The 25483-nt window shown below is 50.5% G+C and overlaps 12 protein-coding genes across 12 annotated transcripts; 9 read left to right on the top strand and 3 right to left on the bottom strand.

Annotated features, from left to right (window-relative positions):
- Positions 1-147: 147 nt before the first annotated feature.
- Positions 148-1754, top strand: N7515_006866 (putative histone acetyltransferase Spt10; the record flags this gene model as incomplete). The annotated part of the gene is made up of 2 exons (XM_056667610.1): positions 148-645; positions 696-1754. The coding sequence occupies 2 exons, from the start codon at positions 148-150 to the stop codon at positions 1752-1754; spliced, it is 1557 nt and encodes a 518-aa protein (XP_056521206.1).
- Positions 1755-2230: 476 nt separating this feature from the next.
- On the top strand, positions 2231-4264 carry N7515_006865 (chaperonin-containing T-complex subunit CCT7; the record flags this gene model as incomplete). The annotated part of the gene is made up of 6 exons (XM_056667609.1): positions 2231-2276; positions 2359-2525; positions 2598-2934; positions 2993-3365; positions 3424-4085; positions 4161-4264. The coding sequence occupies 6 exons, from the start codon at positions 2231-2233 to the stop codon at positions 4262-4264; spliced, it is 1689 nt and encodes a 562-aa protein (XP_056521205.1).
- A 740-nt stretch (positions 4265-5004) lies between these two features.
- Positions 5005-5211, bottom strand: N7515_006864 (uncharacterized protein; the record flags this gene model as incomplete). The annotated part of the gene is made up of 1 exon (XM_056667608.1): positions 5005-5211. The coding sequence occupies one exon, from the start codon at positions 5209-5211 to the stop codon at positions 5005-5007; it is 207 nt and encodes a 68-aa protein (XP_056521204.1).
- A 173-nt stretch (positions 5212-5384) lies between these two features.
- On the top strand, positions 5385-6838 carry N7515_006863 (Peptidase C14 caspase catalytic; the record flags this gene model as incomplete). Its single annotated transcript, XM_056667607.1, has 5 exons — positions 5385-5567; positions 5629-5677; positions 5745-6101; positions 6153-6761; positions 6813-6838. The coding sequence occupies 5 exons, from the start codon at positions 5385-5387 to the stop codon at positions 6836-6838; spliced, it is 1224 nt and encodes a 407-aa protein (XP_056521203.1).
- A 1669-nt stretch (positions 6839-8507) lies between these two features.
- Positions 8508-9848, top strand: N7515_006862 (uncharacterized protein; the record flags this gene model as incomplete). Its single annotated transcript, XM_056667606.1, has 3 exons — positions 8508-8543; positions 8620-8855; positions 8924-9848. 3 exons carry the CDS (start codon positions 8508-8510, stop codon positions 9846-9848), a joined length of 1197 nt encoding a protein of 398 aa, XP_056521202.1.
- A 352-nt stretch (positions 9849-10200) lies between these two features.
- Positions 10201-12079, top strand: N7515_006861 (CBS domain-containing protein; the record flags this gene model as incomplete). The annotated part of the gene is made up of 5 exons (XM_056667605.1): positions 10201-10587; positions 10646-11118; positions 11189-11306; positions 11356-11534; positions 11590-12079. 5 exons carry the CDS (start codon positions 10201-10203, stop codon positions 12077-12079), a joined length of 1647 nt encoding a protein of 548 aa, XP_056521201.1.
- A 1131-nt stretch (positions 12080-13210) lies between these two features.
- N7515_006860 (uncharacterized protein) lies at positions 13211-13849 on the top strand (the record flags this gene model as incomplete). The annotated part of the gene is made up of 2 exons (XM_056667604.1): positions 13211-13327; positions 13394-13849. The coding sequence occupies 2 exons, from the start codon at positions 13211-13213 to the stop codon at positions 13847-13849; spliced, it is 573 nt and encodes a 190-aa protein (XP_056521200.1).
- A 341-nt stretch (positions 13850-14190) lies between these two features.
- N7515_006859 (uncharacterized protein) lies at positions 14191-15906 on the bottom strand (the record flags this gene model as incomplete). The annotated part of the gene is made up of 3 exons (XM_056667603.1): positions 14191-14523; positions 14921-14984; positions 15422-15906. 3 exons carry the CDS (start codon positions 15904-15906, stop codon positions 14191-14193), a joined length of 882 nt encoding a protein of 293 aa, XP_056521199.1.
- Positions 15907-16860: 954 nt separating this feature from the next.
- N7515_006858 (uncharacterized protein) lies at positions 16861-18407 on the top strand (the record flags this gene model as incomplete). The annotated part of the gene is made up of 5 exons (XM_056667602.1): positions 16861-16884; positions 16938-17090; positions 17140-17527; positions 17587-17848; positions 18182-18407. The coding sequence occupies 5 exons, from the start codon at positions 16861-16863 to the stop codon at positions 18405-18407; spliced, it is 1053 nt and encodes a 350-aa protein (XP_056521198.1).
- Positions 18408-18571: 164 nt separating this feature from the next.
- On the top strand, positions 18572-19279 carry N7515_006857 (uncharacterized protein; the record flags this gene model as incomplete). The annotated part of the gene is made up of 1 exon (XM_056667601.1): positions 18572-19279. The coding sequence occupies one exon, from the start codon at positions 18572-18574 to the stop codon at positions 19277-19279; it is 708 nt and encodes a 235-aa protein (XP_056521197.1).
- A 1579-nt stretch (positions 19280-20858) lies between these two features.
- Positions 20859-21998, top strand: N7515_006856 (uncharacterized protein; the record flags this gene model as incomplete). Its single annotated transcript, XM_056667600.1, has 1 exon — positions 20859-21998. The coding sequence occupies one exon, from the start codon at positions 20859-20861 to the stop codon at positions 21996-21998; it is 1140 nt and encodes a 379-aa protein (XP_056521196.1).
- A 1414-nt stretch (positions 21999-23412) lies between these two features.
- Positions 23413-24941, bottom strand: N7515_006855 (uncharacterized protein; the record flags this gene model as incomplete). Its single annotated transcript, XM_056667599.1, has 5 exons — positions 23413-23494; positions 23553-23626; positions 23694-24587; positions 24772-24816; positions 24873-24941. 5 exons carry the CDS (start codon positions 24939-24941, stop codon positions 23413-23415), a joined length of 1164 nt encoding a protein of 387 aa, XP_056521195.1.
- Positions 24942-25483: the final 542 nt, after the last annotated feature.

The following is a 25483-nucleotide window of genomic DNA, read 5'->3' as shown; positions in this document are numbered from 1 at the left end:
ACAGACCCCCAGTTAAGTCCAGTTTGTAGCCTTTACGATTGTTTTGTTATTCACTTAGTTGTTGTGGTACAAAGACACTTTTAATGACTCTTGACTGACCATGGCAAACAGTCGTATGATCGGCAACCTCAAAAGGGCCACCTTACCATGTCTGAAGTTCATGGAGACTCAGAGCTCGTCTCACCGGGCCCTGAGCTAGATTATCCTCTTGCTCTTGCTCCGCGACAGGTGATTTTGCGAGATCGGGTTACGGTTGCAACTCTGGTTCCATTTGCCTCAGCGGAGCAAGTACCCCGGGCCCTAATGAAGTATCTCTCTGATCAATTCAACAAAGAGATTGAAAAGGGAGATACATATGCCATGACAGAACCTATTCCATTGGCCCAGTTCGGACGATATTGGTTCTCGACCTTTGGTGTGGTCATGCTCACTGGCGAAATCGAGAGTGCCGAGCAGACACATGCCATGGACCGTGCCGGAGCCAACTGGAATAAGATCTGTCTAGGTGGGTTTCACATTCGGCCTAACTACCCTGGTCGTAGTAGCCATGTCTGCAACGGTACATTCATCGTCACTGATGCTGCTCGAAACAAGGGCGTGGGTAGGCTAATGGGTGAATCATATCTGGAGTGGGCGCCTCGACTAGTGAGTCTGTCACAATCGCTTCAAATGCGGTTTGAGCTAACCTTGGCTAGGGCTATACATACGCAGTCTTCAACCTGGTCTATGAGTCTAACGTTGCATCATGTCGGCTGTGGGATTCCCTTGGCTTCAAACGGATTGGTCGAGTCCCCGGTGGAGGCAGTATCAAATCCCAGCCTGGGGAGTTTGTTGATGCAATCATATATGGGAGAGGTCTCAGCTTGGATGGCGAGGACTCGGTGTCCCAGGACCGCTTTGAGAAGATCCGATATTATTTGAAGCATGCCAAATATCCCCGTGGTGCTGATCGGGCCGAGAAGAGTCGACTTCGCAGTGCGGCAACTCATTATAAACTTATTGGCGGAGATGATGGTGAGCCTGAGAGGCTGATGCTGAAGGATAAAGAGGTGGTATCAGACCCACAGCAGCAGTACGATATTGCCCAAGAAGTACATCTCAAGCAGCATGCCGGAATCAACAAAACCACGGCAGCTATCGCGATCAAATACCACTGGGTAAGAATCAAAGAAACCGTCAATCGCGTGATTCGAGATTGCCCCCAGTGCAAAGAGACTCTCAAGGCGCCTCCCATTCCAGGGGCCAAAGATGATGATCATTCGCCCTCGGAGACAATGTCTGGCATGGATATGGATAGTGCTATGGAACAAATCTCGAAGGAACCAGTAAATATTCCGCAACCCATGGACGAAGCACCCGACGAGCCTCAAAGTTACAATCCTCTCATGCACCAACCCATTCCTGCTGCCGTGCCCAGCACGGTACACTCCATGGCTGGGTTTACACCCATGCCTCTCGACCCTCAAATCATGCAAATACAGCAACAATTGCGACGCTACCAACAACAGAACCCGATGGCGGGTCAATATGCACCGGGGCCACAGAACGTGGGCATGTCGAGCTTTGACGATGCAATGCGCTATCACACAGCAAGCAACGCCTATCAAATGATGGTCGATGACGGCTCGGATCCATTCAGACAAGACGTGCTTGGGCTTGTGAATCCACCGCCTCACGAGTTACAACATGATGCCGAGTTACTCGCCAAGTTCGAGTATGGGAGTCCATCGGACGGGAATTACGACTTTACGTGAACATGCCTCAACTTTTACTTTTAGGATCACCCTCATCAATTTGGGATTGTCTGTCTTGTCTTAATCTTGGTTTTCTTGTGATAGCCACAAGACTTCTTATTGTTATTGGCGTCTGCATTGATTAGTCTGAGATACATCTGATACTCCACCACCCTAGCGATGTGGGCAGTGAATTAATGCTTTATGCTATATGCAATTCTTCTCCTCCTTGTCTCACCAAATATGAGCATAATATTAGAATACAGCTATGTTTCCCGAGGTTGGTTGTAAATTAAGCCCAATTACTCCGTATATACGTCCCATTGTAGGGTTGAGCAGCCTGATTGGTCACCGCCTTGCGCGGACTGGGGGGGTTTTGGGGGAACAGGAGCTCTGGGAAATTTTGGCAGATCAACCCCTCCGACCTTTCACCCCAACGTACCCCTTTTCTTACTCTTTTTTATTGAACGGTTTCATTTCCGAGTACCGATCTAATCATGGCCTTCAACGGTCAAACCCCTACGATTGTCGTGTTGAAGGAGGGTATGTGTTGTCTCCAGTGCGGGCAGTTTTGTTGGTGGGATTCCGCAACCTATGCTAATCATTGGTGTTTTGCTATTTACAGGCACCGATGCTTCTCAAGGAAAGGGTCAAATTATCTCCAACATCAACGCCTGTGTCGCAGTGCAATCAACAGTCAAAACTACTCTTGGCCCGTACGGTGGTGATCTCCTGCTTGTGGATGCCAATGGCAGACAGACTATTACGAACGATGGAGCCACAGTGATGAAGGTGCGTCCTACTATTGATGTGAATCTCAAACCGGCGGAAGTAATAGTTCTGACATTTGCGTGTTCTCGCCAGCTTTTGGATATTGTGCACCCGGCCGCCCGCATTCTCACGGATATTGCACGGTCTCAAGATGCCGAAGTCGGTGACGGAACAACCTCCGTGGTTGTCCTGGCTGGTGAGATCCTGAAGGAGGTGCGAGACCTGGTTGAACAGGGTGTCAGCTCTCAGACTATCATCAAGGGTCTGCGGAGGGCGAGCGCCATGGCCGTCAACAAGGTTAAGGAAATTGCTGTGGATATGTTGCATGCGGCAGATAGCCAGGAGAAGAAGGTCGAGACGCTAAGACGGTTAGCCGCAACGGCCATGAACAGCAAGCTCATCAAGCGGAATTCGGACTTCTTCACAAAGAGTGAGGACCCCTACCTGGATGTGAATTTAGGCCGAGGGCTGACGATATGGTATCATAGTGGTTGTGGATGCGGTGCTTTCGCTCGACCAAGACGACCTGAACGAGCGGCTGATTGGTGTCAAGAGGATTACCGGTGGTGGACTCCAGGATTCGCTTTTCGTTGATGGTGTTGCTTTCAAAAAGACTTTCTCCTACGCCGGTTTCGAGCAACAGCCCAAGCATTTCAAGGACCCCAAAATCGTGTGCTTGAACGTCGAATTGGAGCTGAAGAGCGAGAGAGACAACGCGGAGGTCCGTGTCGAGCAGGTCTCAGAATACCAGGCCATTGTCGATGCCGAGTGGCAGATCATTTACAACAAGCTTGATGCTATCCACAAGACAGGAGCCAAGGTTGTGCTTAGCAAGCTGCCTATTGGCGATCTGGCCACACAGTAAGTGATTCGTGTTGCTATGGGTTTCGCGTGAATGTGCTAATAATTGGCTATGTAGGTTCTTCGCAGACCGCGATATCTTCTGTGCTGGCCGTGTGGCCGCCGACGACATGGACCGTGTCTGCCAGGCTACCGGAGCCGCAACCCAATCCACATGCACCGACATTCAAGAGCGCCACCTGGGCACCTGTGGTGCCTTCGAGGAGCGCCAGATTGGTGGAGAGCGTTTCAACCTGTTCTCTGACTGCCCTCGCGCGAAGACTTGCACCCTCGTGCTGCGTGGTGGCGCTGAGCAGTTCATTGCAGAGGTGGAGCGTAGTTTGCACGATGCTATCATGATCGTCAAGCGTGCTCTGCGCAACACTACCATTGTCGCTGGAGGTGGTGCTACCGAGATGGAGTTGTCGAGCTACATGCACGGATTCGCCGACCGCAACGTCCCTCACAAGCAGCAGGCCGTTGTCAAGGCTTTTGCCAAGGCCCTGGAGGTTATTCCCCGCCAGCTCTGTGATAACGCTGGTTTCGATGCTACGGATATTCTGAACCGCCTGCGTGTGGAGCACCGCAAGGGTAACACCTGGGCTGGTGTGGACTTCGACAATGAGGGCGTCCGTGATAACATGGAGGCCTTTGTTTGGGAGCCCAGTCTGGTCAAGGTCAACGCTATTCAGGCCGCAGTGGAAGCCTCTTGCTTGATCTTGAGCGTGGATGAAACGATAAGTAAGTTACCTCCCGATATTTTTATTTCGGGTTTCCTATACTTTACATCAAGACTAACGTATATTCCTCCGACAGAGAACGAGGAGTCAGCCCAACCTGGCCAACAGCGTGGTATGCCGCCAGGTGCTGCCCAGCGCGCCCTGCGCGGTCGTGGCCGCGGCATGCCCCGACGAGGATAAACGAGTTTGTCCAGGACTGGATGATGCTCGATGATATTCCCCTCCCCCTAAAAAAGAAGAAAAGCACCAAGAAAACCGAGGGCCACGAAGCTGTTTGACGCGAACCCTGCTCTAAGCTTGGTGGTTTCCATACCGGTGTCTGTGAGATGAATATTAAATACGAAGTAGCAGGGAGAATAGAAGAGAAGTTTGTAGACACAATCGGACTTGATCCGGTCTACTCAAGTACATAGTTCTATGAAATTTACTTCAGTCGTACCTCCAGCCCTATGGTATTCCATCAAATCACCATCGTCCTTTCATTGGCTAGTTTGGCAGGTCGCGCCAAGACAGTTCTAACTCTCCTTCTCGGCCTAAATGACGTACAGGTGGATGATAGGGTCAATGAGGACATTTGATTCTTGTTGCCTGCAGAAGTGGACACAGATGATTCAATAGTAACTATTTGATCCCATGCATGAACGAAGCCCAATGGCTGGGCCTTGGGCTACACACAGGGGTTACTCGGGGCTGCCGATGAACGCATGTCAGATAAATAAAAGCCCCAGATTACGTTGTGTTCTTCTCTCTTCTTTTTCCTTTCTTAGTCCCTTTTATGTGTCTACTGTAGTTCCGATCTGAATCAGCCTTACAGGGAAAACACGCGATCCTCTTGTAAGTGGCAACTTCTCATTGACGATCCCCTCACGATTTCCAATCCAACTGCCTCGGCCCTCAATCATTGAACTTAGTGGATGAGATCACTCGAGACCATTGGACTCTACGATTTCCTTGATCTTCATTTGCGATTCTGCTTTCCAAATTGATCTGATACACTGTTGAGGGCTTGGCGGCTCTAGGGCTGCCGTCCTTCCGATCTGTGTTGCCTTGATCTCCTCTTCTCCACCCCATCGCGCTCTGTCCTCTACTTTCACTTCGAGAACCTCCCTTGATTCCCTGTTGGACATCATTCGGTAGCCCCTCGAGTGATGTCTCATTATCCACCCTATTCTGGCCCGTCGGGTTACCCCCCGCAGCAGCCCTCTTATCCTCCGCAACAGCAATACCCGTATGCTTGTTTATCCTTTTGCTTTACGCCTTGAGAAAGAACCAGAACTGATCGTGCCTGGATCGCAGTCAAATGAGTCACCACCAGCCATCGTATGGCGGTTATCCCGGCCAGTCCTACCACCAGCAGCCGCCCCCCCACCAGCCGTACCCCCAGTCGCATCAGCCGCCGCCGCAGCCCAACCCGTACGGATACGGCCACTCGCCCCAGCCGGCTCAGCCCTATGGGGCACCACCTCCCCAGCACGGTTACAATGTATGTGTGATGAGAATTAGGCCTGAAATGTACGACCTCGACGTATATTAATGATTCCAAGGCTCCTCCGCCATCCGGGTACGGTCAGCAGCCAATGCAAGGAAGACCAGGTTCGCCCTCCACCCCATAAATCGAGGACTATATTTCGCGGCAGCGCAAGCTAATTCCCAATTTAAGCATACGGTCAAGGCGCCCGTCCGCCTCCCCCTCCTACCAACCCCGTCGCTTTCGGTCACGGCGCCCCGCAAGGCTATAACTTCCAATACTCCCGCTGCACGGGAAAGAGAAAGGCATTGCTGATTGGTATCAATTACTTTGGCCAGAAAGGCCAGCTTCGCGGATGTATCAATGATGTCAAGAATATGTCGAGCTATCTGAACCAAAACTTTGGCTATGCTCGCGAAGACATGGTACTTTTGACTGATGACCAGCAAAACCCGATGAGCCAGCCGACCAAGGCAAATATCCTCCGAGCTATGCACTGGCTGGTTAAGGACGCTCAACCCAATGATTCTTTGTTCTTCCACTACTCCGGTGAGTAATATGCGCATCGCTCCTATAACGGCGAACTAACGAGATACCCAGGTCACGGCGGTCAGACACCCGACTTGGATGGCGATGAAGAGGACGGGTATGATGAAGTAATTTATCCAGTGGATTTCCGAGTCGCAGGTCACATCGTTGATGACGAGATGCACCGGATCATGGTGCAGTCCCTACGACCCGGTGTCCGGCTCACAGCGATCTTCGATTCCTGCCACTCTGGCTCCGCACTGGACCTGCCCTACATCTACTCCACTTCCGGTGTGCTCAAGGAGCCCAACCTGGCCAAGGAGGCTGGACAAGGATTGCTTGGTGTGGTGTCGGCATATGCACGTGGTGACATGGGCAGCATGGTGTCGACTGCTATGGGCTTCCTCAAGAAGGCCACCAAGGGCGACGAAGTGTACGAACGCAACAAGCAGACCAAGACCAGTCCCGCAGATGTCATCATGTGGTCCGGCAGCAAGGATGACCAAACCAGTCAAGATGCCCAGATTGCCGGCCAGGCCACTGGTGCCATGTCGTGGGCATTCATTGCCGCTCTTCGGAAGAACCCTCAGCAGAGTTATGTTCAGCTTCTGAACAGCATCCGTGATGAACTTGCCAGTAAATATAGTCAGAAGCCACAGCTGAGCTGCAGCCATCCTCTGGGTAAGCCCCTGCGGACACCTTACTTGAAATGAGATTCTGACAATCTGGCAGATACCGACATCCTCTATGTGATGTGAATACCCTGGATCTGAAGAGCGGAAGTCGGGAAATGAATGCAACATATGACGAGTGTCTAGCCCCAATGAGGCATCCTTTGTGTTTATGAAGTACCATGTATGTAATTTCACCCTCGGTGCTCCAGTGTATGTTTGGCCTGTGAGTTGGTGCACGTCTTGCCATTCATCATCGAGAATCATGAGCTATCCTTGTGAGTGAGATGGGATATGAGATGGGATACGGGCTGAGTGACGAAAGCTTTGCATCGGTCTTCTACCTCATTGTACACAATTGCGCACTCACATTATCAACACATCATACATTTATTTCTGATATTGCGTGTAAGTGGCTCTAGAATATGGATAACTAGGGCGCTCTCTGCACCACACTGGCCTTAACTCAGTCACCTCAGTTACCCCCTGGCACCTGCAAAAGGCAGTAGGTGGACTTGGCTATCTACTGCCTACTCAAAACACGCCTATTGCCGTATTTTTCCAGACATCCACCAGCCCATTGACATCTGTAGGTACCTTCATGTAGACCATGGAGTTCAATTTATGTTCCATTCATTAACATGCCATTGATATGTCAATAGGTCGGGTCACTATCTCGACTTTTCAGCTCTTACTGTGTACTAATGGTCAGACGAGCAAGGTCTATTATCATTGGCCGTTCCCCACTAAATAACCTTGGTCCCTGGCTGCTTAGTTACTCCACATCCATCGATCTATCCTCCTTCCATATTGTCAACCTGAGCATCTACCTGCTACGACCGTCACTGATTATATGCTGTTCGCTATCGTCTTCAATATTGACGCAACGGCGTTGGCTTCATCCGAGCTGGAGGAGGATAAAGAGGGGCAAGACCACGCCAGATCGGGAATCGAAGCGAAAAAGCACATCTACCAAGCTGTAACCTAACCAGTCCATGAGTGACGAGGTTGATGGCAAGCTGGATAGCTTCATCTTACCTAGAGCCTTCTACTGCCCAATAACTAAGGTTTATGCGACCGGTGACATTATGGCTTGTCTACGGTATGACGGCTTACATGCTTCCGGAAGTTTGGAGTTCCATAATGATGCTACCTAGACGTGCAGTGCACTTGAATTCTGGACATAATTGATTGGTTAGGGTGACCTTTGATGGAATACTATCCCAACTCATAGTTATAGTTAACACCCTGGGTAACGACAAAAGTTGTGGAATCACTAGGTCGTGCTCATCATGCATAGCAGCATATCATCCTGGTCAGTTCTACCTCTACACATTCAGACTCTGGATAACTTCCAATCTCAAATGTCCAGTCAGCGAGTCGGCGGAGTCGCCTCGACGACAGTCACCTACCGCTGGTATTCACTCGTGACTCTTCCCCAGAAGGAATCTAATCTCCCGAGGGTAGCGGACTTAAGAAGGACGCCAGAGCGAGAAAGTGTGTGGATTCATGATCGGACGAACTAGGGTATTGGGAACGGTCGGAATGGCGAGATCCTAAGCACAAATATGATAGGGCAAATGGACTTCAATGAATCTCCCAAAGCCCAAGCCACGTGTGGATCTCCAACTTTTCTACTCTTGCCCTATAACTAGTCACGTGCAATCAATCGGTCAACGACTCAACGTGCACCAGCTTCGATAAAGCTGTTTATTGACCTTCCCTTCGCACAATTCCACCAACCTCGGCTTAAATTATGTTCATGGGGCGCACAACAACCTACAGCCTACTAGTATCTCTTTGAGACTTTGAACTTCACCAAATTGAAGCCTCACCTTGGTCATAATTGTCTCTTATGATGTCTCCAGCTATCTACCTTGGTGACCCAGAGCCCCCCCCAATTCTTGCGCCTCGGCCCCACTTGGTATCATGAAATCCCTTATTTGCCTTATGGGTGGGAAGCATTAAATGATCGAGGATCAGGTACTCTCAAACATGCAGCGATGAAAGAAGTGTTGCGGGACCAGTCATTACTGGCGCCGGAATTATTCGACCATGTCCCTTGGCATCTAGCTGAATACCTCTGGAATTGCCTCGAAAGATGGTGGGTTATCAATCGGAACCTCCGAAAATACTCAGCATGCTTCTTTTCTAATCTAATCATTCATGCAGCAACAAGCAGACAATGCACATGTGGAAAATAATGCACACCGTCTATCCCGAGCAATTTCGCGAGCTTAGTCCCTATTATTGCCTCCATGCCTGGTCTCCAGGACAGCCATTAACCCAGTACATGGACATCCTCAATGATGACGATATCCGCTGGCGTGCAGTCCTGACAGTCGGAACTAATTTCTGTTCTGCGACAGAGATAGCCGCCATCCCGAAAATCAAAAACTTGGTTGGTCTAGACATCTGCACCCAGGTACAAAATTTCCTCTTTCCGCCTTCTATTTCCTTGGCCAATGAGGGACAGCCTTTACAAGACGGATTTGTCCGTGGCTGGGTCGAATCCAACGCACTACAGCACCTGCGTGTCATCAGGTTCTGCAACCAAAATCAGATAACCATTGCGACGCTGAGGGCTTTGCGTGGATTACCAGAGCTTCAGCTCATTGTGGCATTTAACTGTCGTAACATTATACCAAAGGTGGACTCTGCAAGAGACAGGACCAGAAACTATCCCATCCCCATGGAGGGATGGTCAGCCTGCCGACTCGAGTGGTTCAGGAAATACCCCTGGACTGAAGAAATGATCGATGAGCATCTCTCGAGTTTGTTTTATCTATACAAGAAGAGTCTCCAGACGGCCGAAAGCAAACCATCGTCCGTGGATACGGAGCTCCCCATCTTGGAATTCAGACTCCAAAAAGCACAACGTGCCGATTACATGGGAAAAAACGTTAAAGAGAAAGGAACAGCAGCTTTCTTGTTCACACGAAGTCCCATGGAGCTGGAGCATGATGCTAAGAATACGCAGTGTGAGAAAACGAAGAAACGTGAACCACCAGAAAGCAGTGGTCGTCCTGCTAAGCGAGCAATCATGAAGGAGAGAGGACCTGTTGACATCTCGAAGACTTTGAACGAGTTCTTCTGACGGGATAGAAATGCCGGATTGGCTAATGGCACGAGGTATTCAGCTCCTGTGAGCTTCCCTTAGCCATTGCTTCTACATACATAGCGTCAAGAAGAACCGAACACTAGATATCCTTTGATTATTTTATCGATCTTGCCCGAGGTGAACATGCCTGATGACTTATCCAATGATGTCAGCGTAAGTCCAAGAAGTGGACGCTGATTGGTGCGATGATCAACCCCGCTTAACATGATCAACATCACCTGATGACCTCAATACAATCAAGCAAACACCCTGCATTTTTACAACGTCTTGATGAGCTTTCTCTTTGCCGTTTGGATAATCACCTGGAACGCGGAGACCCTCGAACTTCATGGCAGACAACCCGCACTCCCGTGAAGGGTCCGACCCCTCCCTCAACAATGAATCGGCCATTGTTTCTCCCCGCTCCAGCATCGATTCCCGCTCTCCCTCCACACGAAGCCAGCTCCGCGTTTCGCACATGCCGCCAGCAAATCACCAGCACAGACAAAGCCTGAGCGAGGCCCTTCGTGGCCCGCCCGGTTCTCCGCGCGCGCGCCGCCAACCATCCCTCCCACAATCCGCTCTCCAGAGTCTCATTGACAATCCTCCGCCACCAAAGCCCAGCGACCCGGCCTTTGTTGGTCGTGATTGGCGCGAGATATCGATCGGCGAACTGGTGACTCCAGGCGATTTAAAATTTGTGGAACTCGATACGGGCATTGAAGAAGCTACAAATGTGGGTACACCACGAGGCACACTCGTTGTATTCGGTACTAACCCGCTTGTTCATCTAGATTCTCATTGATTCTGGCGCAGCCGTGCTGTTGATTCGCGAGACTCCTGACTCCACTTCTGCCATCGGCACGTTTGACTACGCAGACCTTAATTCCTATCTTCTGCTGGCAGCGGGCTTAACTACTCCGGACGAAGCCCATCGAGCGTCGTACGAAGAGCTGGCCAAGAAAGCTCATGCTGGCGTACCGATTCCACTGCGCGATGTCAAGAAGTTTGGCAGGGAGAAGGAACCGTTGATTAAGCTTCCCACTTCGGCTAATGTTTTAAAAGCCGTTGAGATATTTGGTGGAGGTGTTCACCGGGTTGTGGTGGTCAATGAGTCGAACGATCAAGAAGTGGTTGGCATCTTCAGTCAATTCCGATTGGTAAAATTCCTCTGGGAGAATGGCCGCAGCTTCCCGGTCATTGAAGAGCTGTATCCGAAAGCCTTGCGTGAGCTGGCGATCGGGTCTCATGAAGTGATCTCGATCCAGTAAGTTGCATGTATTGATGTGCAGGACTTGTTGGGCTTTGCAGGCTAATCTCACGTCACTGTGTCACAGCGGCGATCAACCCCTCTCTGATGCCCTTCATGCGATGAACAACGAGGGCGTATCGTCGATCGTCGTCGTTGATAACCATCTAAATGTGCTTGGCAATATTTCCACAGCAGATGTCAAGGTTAGTGACGAGCTGACTTAGGTTACGAACTTCCCTGACCACTTCGCAGCTCTTGACTCGATCCTCTTCACTGCCGCTTCTTCAAAACACCTGCACTCACTTCATTTCGGTGATTCTGTCCACCCGGGGGTTGATCGAGGGTAAAGACTCGTTCCCAGTCTTCCACGTGAATCCTGGATCGACACTGGCTCATACAGTTGCAAAGATTGTGGCAACCCGATCACATCGGTAACTACAGTACGCCCCGATCAACACAGGGAAAGCTATACTGATTCTACTCTAGACTCTGGGTGACCGATCCCCAATCTCCCGCTTCATCAGGACCGCCGACCCCATCACATTCCTCCGCACATATTCCTACTACCGGTAGCATCAGCGCAACTACTGCCGGATCGCATACTGCAAACTCTCCACCCCCGTCCCCTCTCACCACACCAGTGGCACCACTAGCACAACCTTCCCAATCCGGCGCTCCTCACCTACCAAGCCCCAATTTACCCTACTCATACCCACCCCCAGGCGTGCCGGTGCCAGTGCCATCGTCCATCTCTCAATCTCTCCCTTCATCGGGCCTAGACGGAGCGCGGCTCTCCGGACGCTTAGTCGGAGTAGTCAGCCTGACTGACATTTTAAACCTACATGCCCGTGCCAGCGGGCTGAACCCGGCCGACCCCGCCGAGTTCCGTAGCCGTCGCCGACGCAGCAGTTCGTCGAGCCAGAGTATCCGTCGCAGCGGTGAGATTGGTCGGGAGCTTTTCAGCCGTGGCTTGTAAAAGCATACATTGCGTTTCGCATCTGGACAGCTTCTGGATGTTCTTATGTGCATGGACATATACCTGCTGTGCTGTCCTGTGCTTGGACTTCTTACAAGTCCAATGCCAAGTCCTTCATATGTCAGATATCCCCAGCCGTACACGAGACATAGAGGAGCGGATGATGTTACTGTTAAGTAGTTCCAAACACCTCAATTGACAAACTCTGCATGTTGGTTACATCTCATCTGTGAAGATGATGTTAAATACAACTCCAGCTTGAGCACCCAGCTCTGCGAGCTGCTGCCTCATTTCAGGCTCCCAGCCATATTCGTCAGTTTCGTATCTAACTACCTAGTCCCAGTGTAATCCTGCAAAGATTCGACGTGAAGTCTTGATCATCAAGCCATGATTTCAGCACGTCTAAAATTGTGTGATCCTGCCACTCGAATTCAGGCCAATCTCGTACCATGTGCTCATCATTCTGTAGACATAAGTAATAGATAATAGTCAGGTGTTCAAGATTTCTTGGAAGCACATTCTGTAGGCGTTTCGTTCTGTCTAGTGCAAATTCTACGAGGAATGCCCATGGGACTTGAAGCGTCTTGAGATTGTCCACAGTGGCCATTGCGCTCAATGATCCGTCTGTTTTTATGCCAGGGAGATTTATATCGTTGCCTCCCAGTTGAACATCGCATATGATTTTGAGGTCAGTCAAAGTGTCTTTGAGACAAGATATGGCATCACCGATCTGATCAAGGTCCATAATTGGCAAATTGACTGTGTCGAGCAGACCGCAATCGTAATACTACAGTACCATGTCCATTGCAGTGATTTCAAATATGGTGTGATTGAAAGTGGATCCATGGGACCATGAGATAATTCTCACGAACAGAATTCAAAACCAGCAAAGGCTTGTCTTTGTAGAGACGTCTGGCGGCCATTCCGCAAAAGCTCGTATGAACAAGTCATAGTTCTCCTTCACCGCTTACGAGTAGTTCTGCCGTCTAACCCATCTACGCTCATTCGTCCCTCTCATCCACCACTTCTCCCTACTTTTGCCCTCCCCTCCACTCCACTCACTTCTCCCTTCTCTCTCATTCCTCCTTTTGAAGCGACCTCCTGCCTCGTACTCCGGGCACTTGCCATACGATGTCTTCCGATACCCGTGTCATGTATTCTGCTGACTCTGCCCATATCCGCCATGATATTTCGCCCGACTTCCGCCGCGACTTTCCCAACTTGCCGCCCCACAGGTTAACATTAAAGGTAAATTCTCTATAGTTAGTTAATTATCCACCTTTAGTTCACCCCTAACTAATACCCATTTGCCAGGTCGGCGTCCCAATCACTCTCCTTTGCAATGTCGACGTGGAACACGGTCTTTGCAATGGTACCCGATGTATGGTTGTTGAAGTCGAAAATGAACTCGAAAATGTGGACGACCACGTGATGGTTAGGCCTGTGAATGCCTCCCGTGAACAGCGTGCGTGGCCCATCCGCCGCTGCAACTTCGGGTACGAGGTTCCGGGGTATTCACGCATGATGACAAGGGAGCAATTCCCCATGCGGGTCTCCTTCGCAATGACCGTTTACAAGGCCCAGGGGATGAGCTGGAAACCTCGACAGGGTCTCAGACCCTCGCTCTGTACTATAATTGTCCAAGAAGCCAAAGTTAAAGGGGAGATGGAAAAGAACACTGCCATCATTGAAGCCACTGAAGGAATCTATACCTTCCCCCAATGGAACGGTCAGCGAGAGGCACTTCAGCCCCTTGTCTTTTGTCCATAAAGACATGATTCTTATAGCGAGGCGTTATTTGGGAAGAGCATGCGTATACTTCGCTGCCTTGACTTCTTCATTCGGGAAGTTTTGCGGAAATGGTGCTTCCACTGAACCAGATTGGTTTGAGCAAACAGAGTATATCAGAAACCTTGGTGGCAGGCCCTGCTTCCTCAATGCTGATACCATTTCCGCAAAGCTTCCTGAAGAAGTCAAGGCAGCTAAGTACTGTATATACGCATGCTCTTCCCAAAAGACGTATTTGCTATAAGAATCATCTCTTTACGGAGAAAGACAAGGTGTTAGATTGGAAATGGGGGACCAAGTGGAGGACAGACAGGCAGAGTGAGCTACAATGGTACTCGCTTCGCAGACGCTATTCGCTTGATTTCTCGAATAGCCTCGTGCCGTAGCGAGGACCATTGCAGCTCGCTCTGGCTGTCCGACCTCCACTTCGTCTCCCACTTCCGATCTAGCTCCTCACTGGATGAGCGCCCTTGCAGGCTGACTGTCCATTCGCGCCACGACGACTCCACTGTCTTCAACGCGCGGCACATCTGATATTTCGGCGCCTCTGCTGGTGGTTTGGTAGGCGAATCGGCGCACGAGGCGGGCTCGACACTGGCCCGGGCGGAGGCGTGGTGACTCGAGGTCGCAGTCGCAATTAGCGGTTGCGGTATGGCCTGTTGTGGGTTGCGGAGCCTCTAGGTGAACTGTGAGACCCCCCTGAGGAGCTGAGCACTTGCATCTGGGAGCTTTGTGCCTGGGACGCATTCAGCTCCCGAAACCCTGCTTCCATGGCCTGCGCTCTCGGCTCATTCCTTGCCGGTCGGCAAGCTCCAGCCTTTGCTACCCAATCGCGCTACGAGTTATCGCGGAGGTCTTACGCGCAAATGTCACCTTTTGATTCACCTGTTCTGACCCCAGCAACTGCCAACCAGTATGTAAACAGAGACGTCACATAACTATTAACCACATTCTCCTCTTACAACAAATTCTGCCATTAATGTCCAATGGCCAACGTCCACTGAATCCACATCGTCCACCTCTTGTTCTCAATGCCAAGCCCTCCGTCGCAACCGTCGCAACCGTCGCGGATCCTTCGCCCGTTGCGGCTGTCCGAACAAAAGGAGGGCCTGTCACACTGTCCAGTGTCATAGCGACAGAAGCCGGAGCGACATGGCCACAAATCAACCTATCATCGGGGATGGCAGGTCACAGGTGTTGTTGGTAGGGCGATGGAGCGTTAGCTTCAGGTCACCGTCCGGAAAATCATGATGCCGAGGGTCTGTGATTGCACCAATAATGTACTGTGTACGCCTTCTGTGGAGGCTACACCAGCTTTAGCTTACCCACGGGTGACAAGTCACATCTGTTCTACAGGGTCCTTTATTCACATACCATTTCTATGCAGAATAGGAAATAGGTGTTCTCAGGGTATTGGAGAGATTCAACGGAGGTTCAAAGCGGGCATCTCGCGTATCGTCTGCCACTGTTTTAAAACTACCTAGGTGCTGCTTTATTGCTTCTGGGCATTATCTACCTTCCATGGAAGTCCCACATTATATAGATTTATCGCACCGCAATTGCTTAAACATAACCCGATTAAAGCACCCATTACCTAGTTCCAGCTCATCATGTTCAAGTTCAACATCGACAAACCCGTTACGGATGTAAAGGCTGCGAGCTGGGTTATTGTGCTTTACCACTTCAAGCCTGAGTCTAGAGGCGCCAGTGCCGCGGGCCCATTGTTCAACAGCAGCTATCAGTGCATCCCCGACTCCACGGCCCCGTGCTGCGGGAGCTACCCACATAGACACGAGTTCAGCGACCTCCGGCTCATCAGCAAGAAGCCCACCGGCCATGCCGACTGCCTTGCCGTCGAGAAAAGCAAGGACTTGGTAAGCACCAGGAATGCTGAGCCGGGCACGCCACCGTTGTTCCGGCATATTCTCCCACTCGACGAGTTTTGAATGGAATGCATGTGGTGCTTCCGCAAGTGCGGCTAGTCTTTCATGTTTCCAAAGTTCCCACTCGCTGGGCCCGATATTCCGGAGCTTGATCATAGAGCTGGATTTTGACGAGTCAGACCAGTAGTTAACAGTGCGAATATGGATAGACGATCGGAGCTATGGATGTCAGTGTCAGCTTGGGTGAGAGTTGCCGGCTGGGGATAAACAGGGTGACAGATGAAAACCGTAGTAGCGAGCTGGAGTTACGGGGAAGTAGAAACATGTGCGCGTACCAGGATTTGATCTCATCTATAATAGTAGCGGCTCGTATGCGCGTGGGTGAAGGCGGATGGCTACCGACGTGAGTGCACAGAGGGAGAATCCTGTCTTCGAATAGATAAAGCTAATTATGGGCATGGATCAAGCCAGATCACCAGATCTGCCTGGGGAGATACAGTAATTTACAATGACTCATTGGACACTGAAATCTAATATGTTTGAACTCGCGATACGGCCAGCCAGGGGTTGTTCCTAGAGCAACCCGGTACGGATTAAGGCGGTTTCGGGTACAGGCTGTCTCCACATGACCTGCAGCCATCCCCCAAAGGAAGGCCAACGCTCCATCCCCCTACCAACGACACCCTGTCATCCCCGATAGCGATGATTAGACTCCCCAGCAATCTTCGGGGGCTCGTTAACCGAAAGATATATGGGAAGCCTCGTGTCCCCTACTTTTCTCAAAACATGAGATTATTTCCATATTTTCGACCAGCTGGGCATCAGGCAACAGCGCGCCAGCCGGACTTTTACCTCGAAACACAGAATAGCTCAGGTGAATTTGCAGCTGTCATCTCATGAATTGAGTATGTCGAGTGATTGATGCGGTTCTCATAGAACAAAGAATCCCCGAAGAAGACTTGTATCGATACACTAGACATCGATGGCTGTAAGCAGATTGGCTCGCCATCTTTGGACAGCGGCTCATTCAGTTCAGATCTAACGAAGAATACGAACTCGCAAAACGCTATTTGAAATTCAATTTGCAACAACTTCTGGACATCGCAATTAATGTTTGCGATGGGGCACAGTACTGTGTGTTCTGGTCACGTCGAGACCAGCAAGATCTAATTGCTAACCCTGTTCAGGCACCAGAATCACCGAAGTGTGTGGAAGGTCTGCATAATAAAGCCTTCATCTTGAAGATGGATAATGGGTCAGAGGTCTTCGCAAAACTCCCGAATCCCAACGCAGGACCTGCACATTTTTCCGTTGCTTCTGAGGTCGCCACACGTGAGCTGGTAAGCTGTTCGGTGACCCCTAGCCGCTATCACATCACTAAATGGATAGCTTCGTGATTTATTCAATATTCCTGTTCCTCGGGTGTTGTCTTGGTCGTCCGATGCAGCGAACAATCCAGTCGGGGCCGAATATATCATTGAGGAGAAAGCTCCTGGTGTACGACTGGGTTCTGTCTGGAATGGGTGGCCTCGGCACTTCAAGTTTCAACTAATAAGCCAAGTTGTTGAAATGGAGAACAAGTTGACCGCCGTCACCTTTGACAAGCACGGTTGCATTTATTTCAAGGAAGACTTGCGCTCACTTGTCGGAGAATCAGAAGCGATTCATACACAGAGTGCTGGATCCGACGTCCTTGAACGATTCTCCATCGGGCCGTTGACTACGAACGAACTGTGGACTGGGAGTAGGAGGGAAATGAGGTTGGATCGTGGCCCTTGTAAGGAGGTGAATTATCGAATTTCCATTCGTTTCTAACATTTCCACTCTCTCGTGCAGGGAAAGATGCGTCCGAATACACCAGTGCGATCGGCCGCAATGAGATGATGTGGATCAAGACATATGCTGTTCCTCGAATGAACTATTACGGGTCGACCCAGAACCGAGAACTTCCCGAAGATGGTATCTCACTCTTGGAGAAGTATATGAAGGTTTCCTCTTATGGGGTTCTTCTTGATGAAGACCTCTCGCTGCTTGTAGCTGTCCTCGCGCATCTTGATCTCCGACGGGGAGAGCTTCTTGTACAGCGGCGAGTTGGAGGGTGCAGAACCTTGTTACCTTGCGGACCGAGGCGCCCGCGGGCGGTATGTTACTACCGTTGGTGGTCTTTCTCCAGCTATTGTTTTGAATTACTGTGTACAGAGCGTATATTCCAATATTGATAAGAGAAGGGATACGTCAAAAAAAGGTGGCGCCGGACTGTCGGAGGATTACGATCGCCACCGCTTTAGTTTAAATTAGAAACACCTCGAGACTGAGACTTAATGGATTGTTTTGAGCGTTGTTTTCGGGTTTCTCTTTATTGCGGTTTCAATGTCCTTTCGCGCGACCGCTGTTCTGTATAAAATACAAATAATACTAATAACTTACCTAGATTCGAAGCTCAACTCACGGCTGTCAAGGAGCGCCTCGAAGCTGCGAAGCAAGGATCCACCCGCGGGCTACCGAGCATGGATGGGAATGCGAGTTTCAGCTTCGGTGGGTCGCGTATCGCGAAGCCGCTACGTGGCGGTGGCGACGGACCGGCGAACGCGAACGTCGCGGGTGTACAATCGCAGGAAGCGACGGGGAAACGCAGCAGTTGGTTTTTTGATCGATAATCCAAAAAGACCATTCCGATTTGAATGGCTACAGCAGCTTACTCAACTGGTGGATTTTCTGAACCTAGAATTAGGGATTATGCACCAAGACATTGCACCACGCAATTTGCTTATTGACCCCGACACAGACAAGATTATTCTCTTTGATTTTGATTGGGCCGCCAATGGGAAGGAAGGTCTATTTTCTTGTCCCCCAGCCAAGCGACGAATCGTCCTCTGCCAACGTCCTTTGGCATCCGGACCTTCACCTGGATAACATTTTCGTTGATCCAGATACTTGTCAAATCACCCGCATCGTGGACTGGCAATCAGCGTGCGTTGCTCCACTGTTCTATCAATCTGGTGTTCCCAGGATGTGTAGACATCCTGCTACTCCGGAAGGCTGGGTCGTCCCTGAACGACCGGAAGGGTTTGAGAACATGAGTAAAGACGAACAGAAGCGGGTTGACGACGATTTGGAGAGCCAGACGATTCACAAATACTACGAGACACAAGTGTATAAGCTAGCGCCTCTTCATTGGGCTGTGCTCCAGCGACCGGGGATCCCTATCCTCCGGAAACCTGTTTGGCTAGTAAGCGGAGTGTGGGAAAACCGAGACTTGTTCTTTCTCCGCGAATCGCTCTTGAAAATTACAGCTCACTGGAGCGACCTTTTCCCGGACACCCCTTGCCCGATCGACTTCAGCAGCGAGGACATTGAGCTCCAGTCCAGGGAGGAGGAAAATGTCGAAGGGGTCGGGCGTATGTTGGTACTGTTCCGAGAGGAAGCTGTACTCCCTGTGGATGGGATGATTGAGCCCGAAGACTACGATGTGGCCCGTGAAAATAATCGTAAGTTCAAAGATATTTTCATTGGGCTGGCGAAAGGATGAAGAAGAAAAGGAGCTGTTTCGAAATCTCTGGCCATACCCAGAGTCTGGGAATATCTGAGATTGAACGAATGTGTATGTTAAAGGCGTTCGGACTCTTCTGTATTCTTCCCTTTTACTTTCACGATGGCTCCTTCGTTATCGCAGAGTAGTCGCGTACCCTATCCGATGAGCCCCAGGCTCCAGCAATGTCAACACTTCCCTGGCGCCGAGTTCTATCACTAACGGTACCCTTATACGTCAATGGCTGTAGCGTGCCACCGGGGTTGCTATGCTGAGGCGCTTGGGCTGCCTAGGAGTATTGGAGCCCCCAAAAGACGTCAGACGCATTCCATAGTCTGAAGACACTAGGCTTCATGTGTCGAATTGGATTCCCTATAGCCTTGTACATTTTGCACTCTTCTTAGCTGCCCATGGCATCTTGGTATCCAGAAACGGTCCATCCAATCTGGCACAGGTCTGGCCAGCTGACGCGTGTCAAGGTGTCAAGGTGTCAAGCTCGGGGTATCAGTAATCGCTTCACTAAACAGGAGGCCGTTGACGCGGTTGAATGATGAGCTTTTTGAACAATAAGTAGTCAGCTTAGAACTTGTCTCGCACTGTAAAACACTGTGAACTGGGGTGACAGGGCATGGGCATCGACTTGAGGGGATCTGGTCCACACATGAAGCGGAGGCCCAAATACCTTACCTAGGGTGATTCGTCGACGCCTTCGGCAACAGATCGAGGATACGACACAGAGAGCCATGATAAACGCTTGCGAGCCTCTCAAAGATGAGAACAGTAGTACACAACCTATGTGGGACCAGCTTGTAGTGATGGTCATGGATTGACTAGCTGGGGCTGTCTGTGTCGCATTGACTACAGCCTCAAAATCTCCTACTAAATACGATGCCTATAATAACTGTGAATCTACAATGTGCATAGGCAGATATAAGATTAATCAAGCCATATGAAAAGTTCAACGGAGGCACAAGTAGCTGTATCTGTAGGCGAAGGACCCAATACCCATGAGCCTCTGGGACATTGTGAAAGGACTCGTCATGTGGACAGATACCTCGCTACTGCCATTTCAGGAAGTAGGCAAGTGAACCCACATCAAACGAACGAGAGAGATGTTTGCTATTGTTCTGAGTTGCTGCCTTCTGGTCCCTTCCCTTTTGAGAGATCATGATGTCTATATAATCCCCATCCTTTTCCATCTTCTTCCTCTTCTCTTCTTCTTCTTCTCTCTCTCCAAGTTACCACTCTGATTCTACTCACAGCTTTTCCAGCTGTGACTTGCTTCTTCTTCGCTCGCATCTTCTCATCAACTTCCGTCCTATCCTTTCAAAGTATGTCCCCCACATCAGAGCACCCTCGCCTTACCCTACCTCGCCTTACCCTACCTCGCCTTACCCTACCTCGCCTTACCCTACCTCGCCTTACCCTACCTCACCTTACCCTCACTTATGTTGAGATGTGATGACAGCTATGACACCTTACCATTACCTTCCCCTCCCTTCCATTTACCCTTACTCCTTCGTTTGAGGTGTATGAAGTATATACTAATGTCTTAATCTTCCCTCTCTAGAAAAAAAAAATGTTGTTGATCCCTTTCCTAGGGATCTTCTTGGGTATGACTCTCTGGAGCCAGTGGCGCCCCATTCCGGGGTTCACTGTTCCAGAGATGTCGTTCCGGCAGCGTCTGTCTGGTGCTTTCCAGCTGACATTGGATTCTTGGGTCGTCTGTGGCGCTGGGGACACTCTCATGTCCCAGTGTTCTCACTCCGGTAATACTCACGCTGGTGATACTGCCGTTGTGAGTCCCGCAGACGATCATGGGTATGCAAACACCACAGATTACTTGGAAATCAGTCCCGAAACGGTAACCATGCCGTCCTGGTTCCCAACCGATTCCATGGTACCCATCCCGGGATTGGTCTGGTGTAGCGTCGGAGTGACAACTTCTGTTCCCGAAGAAGTTGTCGACATCCACACGCTTGAATCAGGACCCGGGCAAGGTCTCTTTGTTCCCCTGCTGTGTCTCGTTGTCTGGTGTTTTCTCCAAGGTCCCATGGCCTTGATTGCTAACACACGGCGACTTGTTTCCTTTGGTGTCCGGGCCTTGGCTGAGTGGACACTGGATTATCTTGAGGGCCAACCGCAAATTGCACGTGTGCAGTTTGTGGCCGAGGGAGATCCAACTTTGTACCACGAGTTGGATTTTCTGATCGCCGGCGCAATGGATATCCAGGACGAAACTCTTGCTTGGGTCTTGGCCGCGAACAGTCGTCTCGACTTCGTGTCTCACGTGTCCGTTCTCCCTCACTCTGGGGGGGTCTGGGTTCACCGGATCTCTGTGGGGGGTGAGCAGGCACTGGACAGGAAGTCGACCTGCGATACCACCAAGACATACGATGGCACACTGCTCTGCCAGCATCCCTGGAACGCACCTGAGATGGATGATGCACCCGAGCATGAGGAAGCCTCGCCTTCGGATGGGGCTCTGAGTGCGAACGGTGCGGATATCAAAGGTGGCGGTCCCCCCGGGAACGGACCTGAGATGGATGGACCGGAGCATGACGATGCCTCGCCTTCGGGTGGGGCTCAGAGTGTGACCAGTGCGGAAATCGAAGGTGACGGTTCCCCCCAGGTGAGGGAAGAGAAGGAACCGACCGTCGCAAGCGAAAAGACGTCGCTACAAAGAGAGATTACTCGAGGCGAGCGCGAAGGAACTTGAACAGGCGGTTCCCAGGCCTACTGTTCCAGCCTCTTCCGCTCGGGGTACACCTCTCGCGGCGTCTTCGAGCTCGACGCCTTTATCGGCTTCGGCTCCGGTCCTTCCTGCTCCTCTGGCAGAGCAGGAACTGCACAGTGGTCCTCTTTCTCCGTCTCCCTTGCCCATGGACGATGGAAGTGGGCATTGATCCCCCTGAAGACTGTGGTACGGGTTCGCAAGATAGCGGCGCTCCTACACAGCGGTCCAACCGCCGTCATCGACGACGTAAAGTCTAGATGCGTTGACGGTGTGTTGGACCTGTATCAGTGAACTGGATGGCTGGTTGGGACAATCCAGAAGGATGACTTTTCTTCGGAGGGTTGTTTGGTCCTTCTGGGGCGTCCCACAGTCATCTCAGTTTGCTGATACAAGCTGTGTAGGTAGAGCCCGTCTCATGCGTCCTCGGAAGCTTTCTGATGGTGGCTGAGTTCGGAGATTGAGGTACTGGACAGCACTGACAAGTACACAGTACGCTGCCGGCCCAAGACAACAACAAAAAAAAAAAAAAAAAAAAAGAAAAAAAACCAAGACAACAACTACAACAACTACAACCTGTCAACCCCTTCGAGGCCGGATGGAAGCGACGAAGAACAACGGCTGATTGGGACAACCTACAAGTCCCACAGTCGTCTCCGCTGAGTAGAGGCTCATGCTTCTACAAAATGCGTCGAAATCTTTATTGGGATACTGCCCATGTAAGTCAATTCATTGTCCCCCTTAAGACAACAGTACTGACGAGTCCACAGGCCGGGCTCCCATCCCCCCTTTTGAAAAACAAAAAAAGGACAAGAGAACAACCTCGTTCAGGGCTGGTCTGTGATCAACATCTGTCACTCCCAATTTGTCGGCGATTCCACCTTCTAAACAACCTCTTGTGGACGACAGTACGACACTCACTCCGCTGGTTTGAGCACGCCTTACAGCTCCTTACCCTTGTGGTCATCTTCACCAGCTCGAGTCATCCAGCAGAGACACCTTCGCTTGTCCAAGCAGCTTCCGGGGGACCTGGTTGGACAAAGCTCTCTATTCTCTCTCTTCTCTTGTCTTCTCGCTCTCCTCTCTCTTCTCCTCTCTGGGGCTTATGAATAAAATAATGCTAGCTCTGAATAAATTGATTTTCTCATACCTTTATTTATTTTCAAATATTGTTGGTCTATTGTAGGTAGCTCTGATGTCCATCTTCGTGGCAAATACCGTTTGGACATAGCCTTGCCAGTTGGCGGAAGATTTACCAGTTGGCTGGAGACTTGCCAGTTGGCGGAAAGCTCGCCAAACTCGCGTCTGGAACTCTGCACCCACGGCTGTTATCAAAGGAAAATCGTTATCTTATGTATTGTCTATAGGTAAGGCCCATCCCTCGTGTCGTAAGCTCCGTTCAGAGGTGATATTGACGCGGGTTGTTGACATAAATTCCCATTCGTTGCCACATGGCCTCCACATTCATGTCCTCTTGGCCACTACGCACTATGTTAGACGCATGTTCATATCAAATTCGAACGCAAATGGGCGACTCACCCATTCTTCTCATTGATCCAAGGCTCAGTTTGACCCTCTGCGGTATTCGGGTTGCGGAAAATCACGTTGTATTTCTTGGTTTGCGCCGTTCACGTTAGCTTTGATCCATTGTGTATTTTGCTGGCATTTGGTCTGACCTACCATGCCCAGGGTAATGTGGATAGCCCCAGGACCCTTGATAAATTTCTCTTCGGGTTGCTTTCCCTCAATCAATGTCTGAATATTCTTTGCCACCACAGCAGCTTGGGCTGCGCCGGGTCGCGCTGCCTTCTGCGCCCCGGTGTCGGCAATATCTCCAACAGCGAACATGTTCGAGTACTTCTCATCGAGGAACTGCATTGTCGGTCGAACCCGAATGAACCCATTATCTGGGTTGATCACGGAGAGACCTTCAGGTGTGGATGGTTCCAAATCTGCGACCAACTTGTTGTTGGGTGTTTGCCCCGTCGCCAGAATGACGAAGTCGGTAGATTCCGTCGTGCCGTTCGTCAGCTGCACGTCGAAAGTGGTTCCATCATTGGGGAAGCCACCAGGGGGAATCTTCACGCGAGACCCCGTGATGAGTCGAACTGCCAACTCGTCGAAACGCTTCTGAATGATCTCATGCAGTCGAGGGTGGAAGCTCGGCATAACACGAGGCCGTGACTGGACGACCGTCACCTCCTTGTCTGGGTAATACTCTTTAAGGTCAGTGGCCATTTGTACGCCCACTGCACCACCTCCCACGATCAGAATGGATTTTGATCGCTTGACATCAGATTGATGCTTTTGTAGGTACTCGACGGATGATAGCTTGTCGTCGTGTTCCATTGCAGCAGGCTTTGAGAGCCGAGTCCCTGTCGCAACGATAACATAATCGAATGGAATTCGGTTTGAGCCTTGCCACTCGCGATCAAGCTCTACATACCCTGGCCGGATGGATGTGACACGCGCTTGAACCACGGTATGAGCAGCTGGGTTTGTTGCATTTGCGAAGAGTCCGCTGTATGGGATGAATGCTTTGTGTTCTTGGCCAGGAACGATAGCAAAACGAGGCTATATACATTTGTTAGTAAAGCTGGCTCTCTTCACTGGGCGTACTACGACTTTGGATGCTCACGAATGTAAAGAGATGGTGGAAATGACTGTGAGGCTCTGTCAGAAGGATCTGCTCTTCCATAAGGATTAGTACCATCATTACTGCGAGGAGTCCGAGGGACGAATCTCAGGTGAAATATACCCTATGAGTTGGTGGAATAATTTTTGCAAGTTCCTGAGCTGTCGACTGAATAAATCGTTAGCTGAACAGTCACACTTGCAAGAACCAGTGAACAAACTCACCCGCCCCACAAACGAGCCTCCAACGACGATGATATTGCGCAGAGAAGTAGCAGCCATGTTTCGCGTCATTGTATTGGAAACGGATCGATGGAATTGGTGAAGATCAATTCTGCGGGGGATCGGACGCGCTTATAAACATGTTACACAAGTGTTCGGCAAACAATTCGGAGCTGTTTGTAGCTTTTGTTGGTCTTTTTTTAGTTTGGTAGCTTTGGGGCTTATCTGATTAACTCCGGATGTTGCCATTTTGAGGCAAATGCCGAGTTCCGGACAAGTTCACATCCGCCGCGGATGTCCCGAGCCGATGGCGCCACCTGAAAAGTGTACTTGACCATGCTTTGGATCTGTGATCTTTGAGGCGTTAAGGCATTTACCCCAGATCTGACTCTTTTTGCCACACTTCCGAGGACCAAACGCCCACTAGCATTTCCCATAAGCTTCTGCCTCATGCGAGAACTCACTTTTACCACGCGAAGCAGAGTCATTCACACAAAGGTCTGTGCGTGGAGATAATAACTAGTAGCACGGGAATCTGTAACTATTGTAATGGATATCGCGAGGTACTCTCGTATCAACATTCTCGGACTAGGTTAAGGTTAAATAACAAATCC

This window comes from Penicillium bovifimosum (genome assembly GCF_028826915.1).
Source record: "Penicillium bovifimosum strain IBT 22155 chromosome Unknown utg000005l_segment0_segment0, whole genome shotgun sequence".
Lineage (NCBI taxonomy): Eukaryota > Fungi > Ascomycota > Eurotiomycetes > Eurotiales > Aspergillaceae > Penicillium > Penicillium bovifimosum.
The sequence above is the reverse complement of the archived record's forward strand: the minus strand, read 5'-3'. Positions and strand labels throughout refer to the sequence as shown.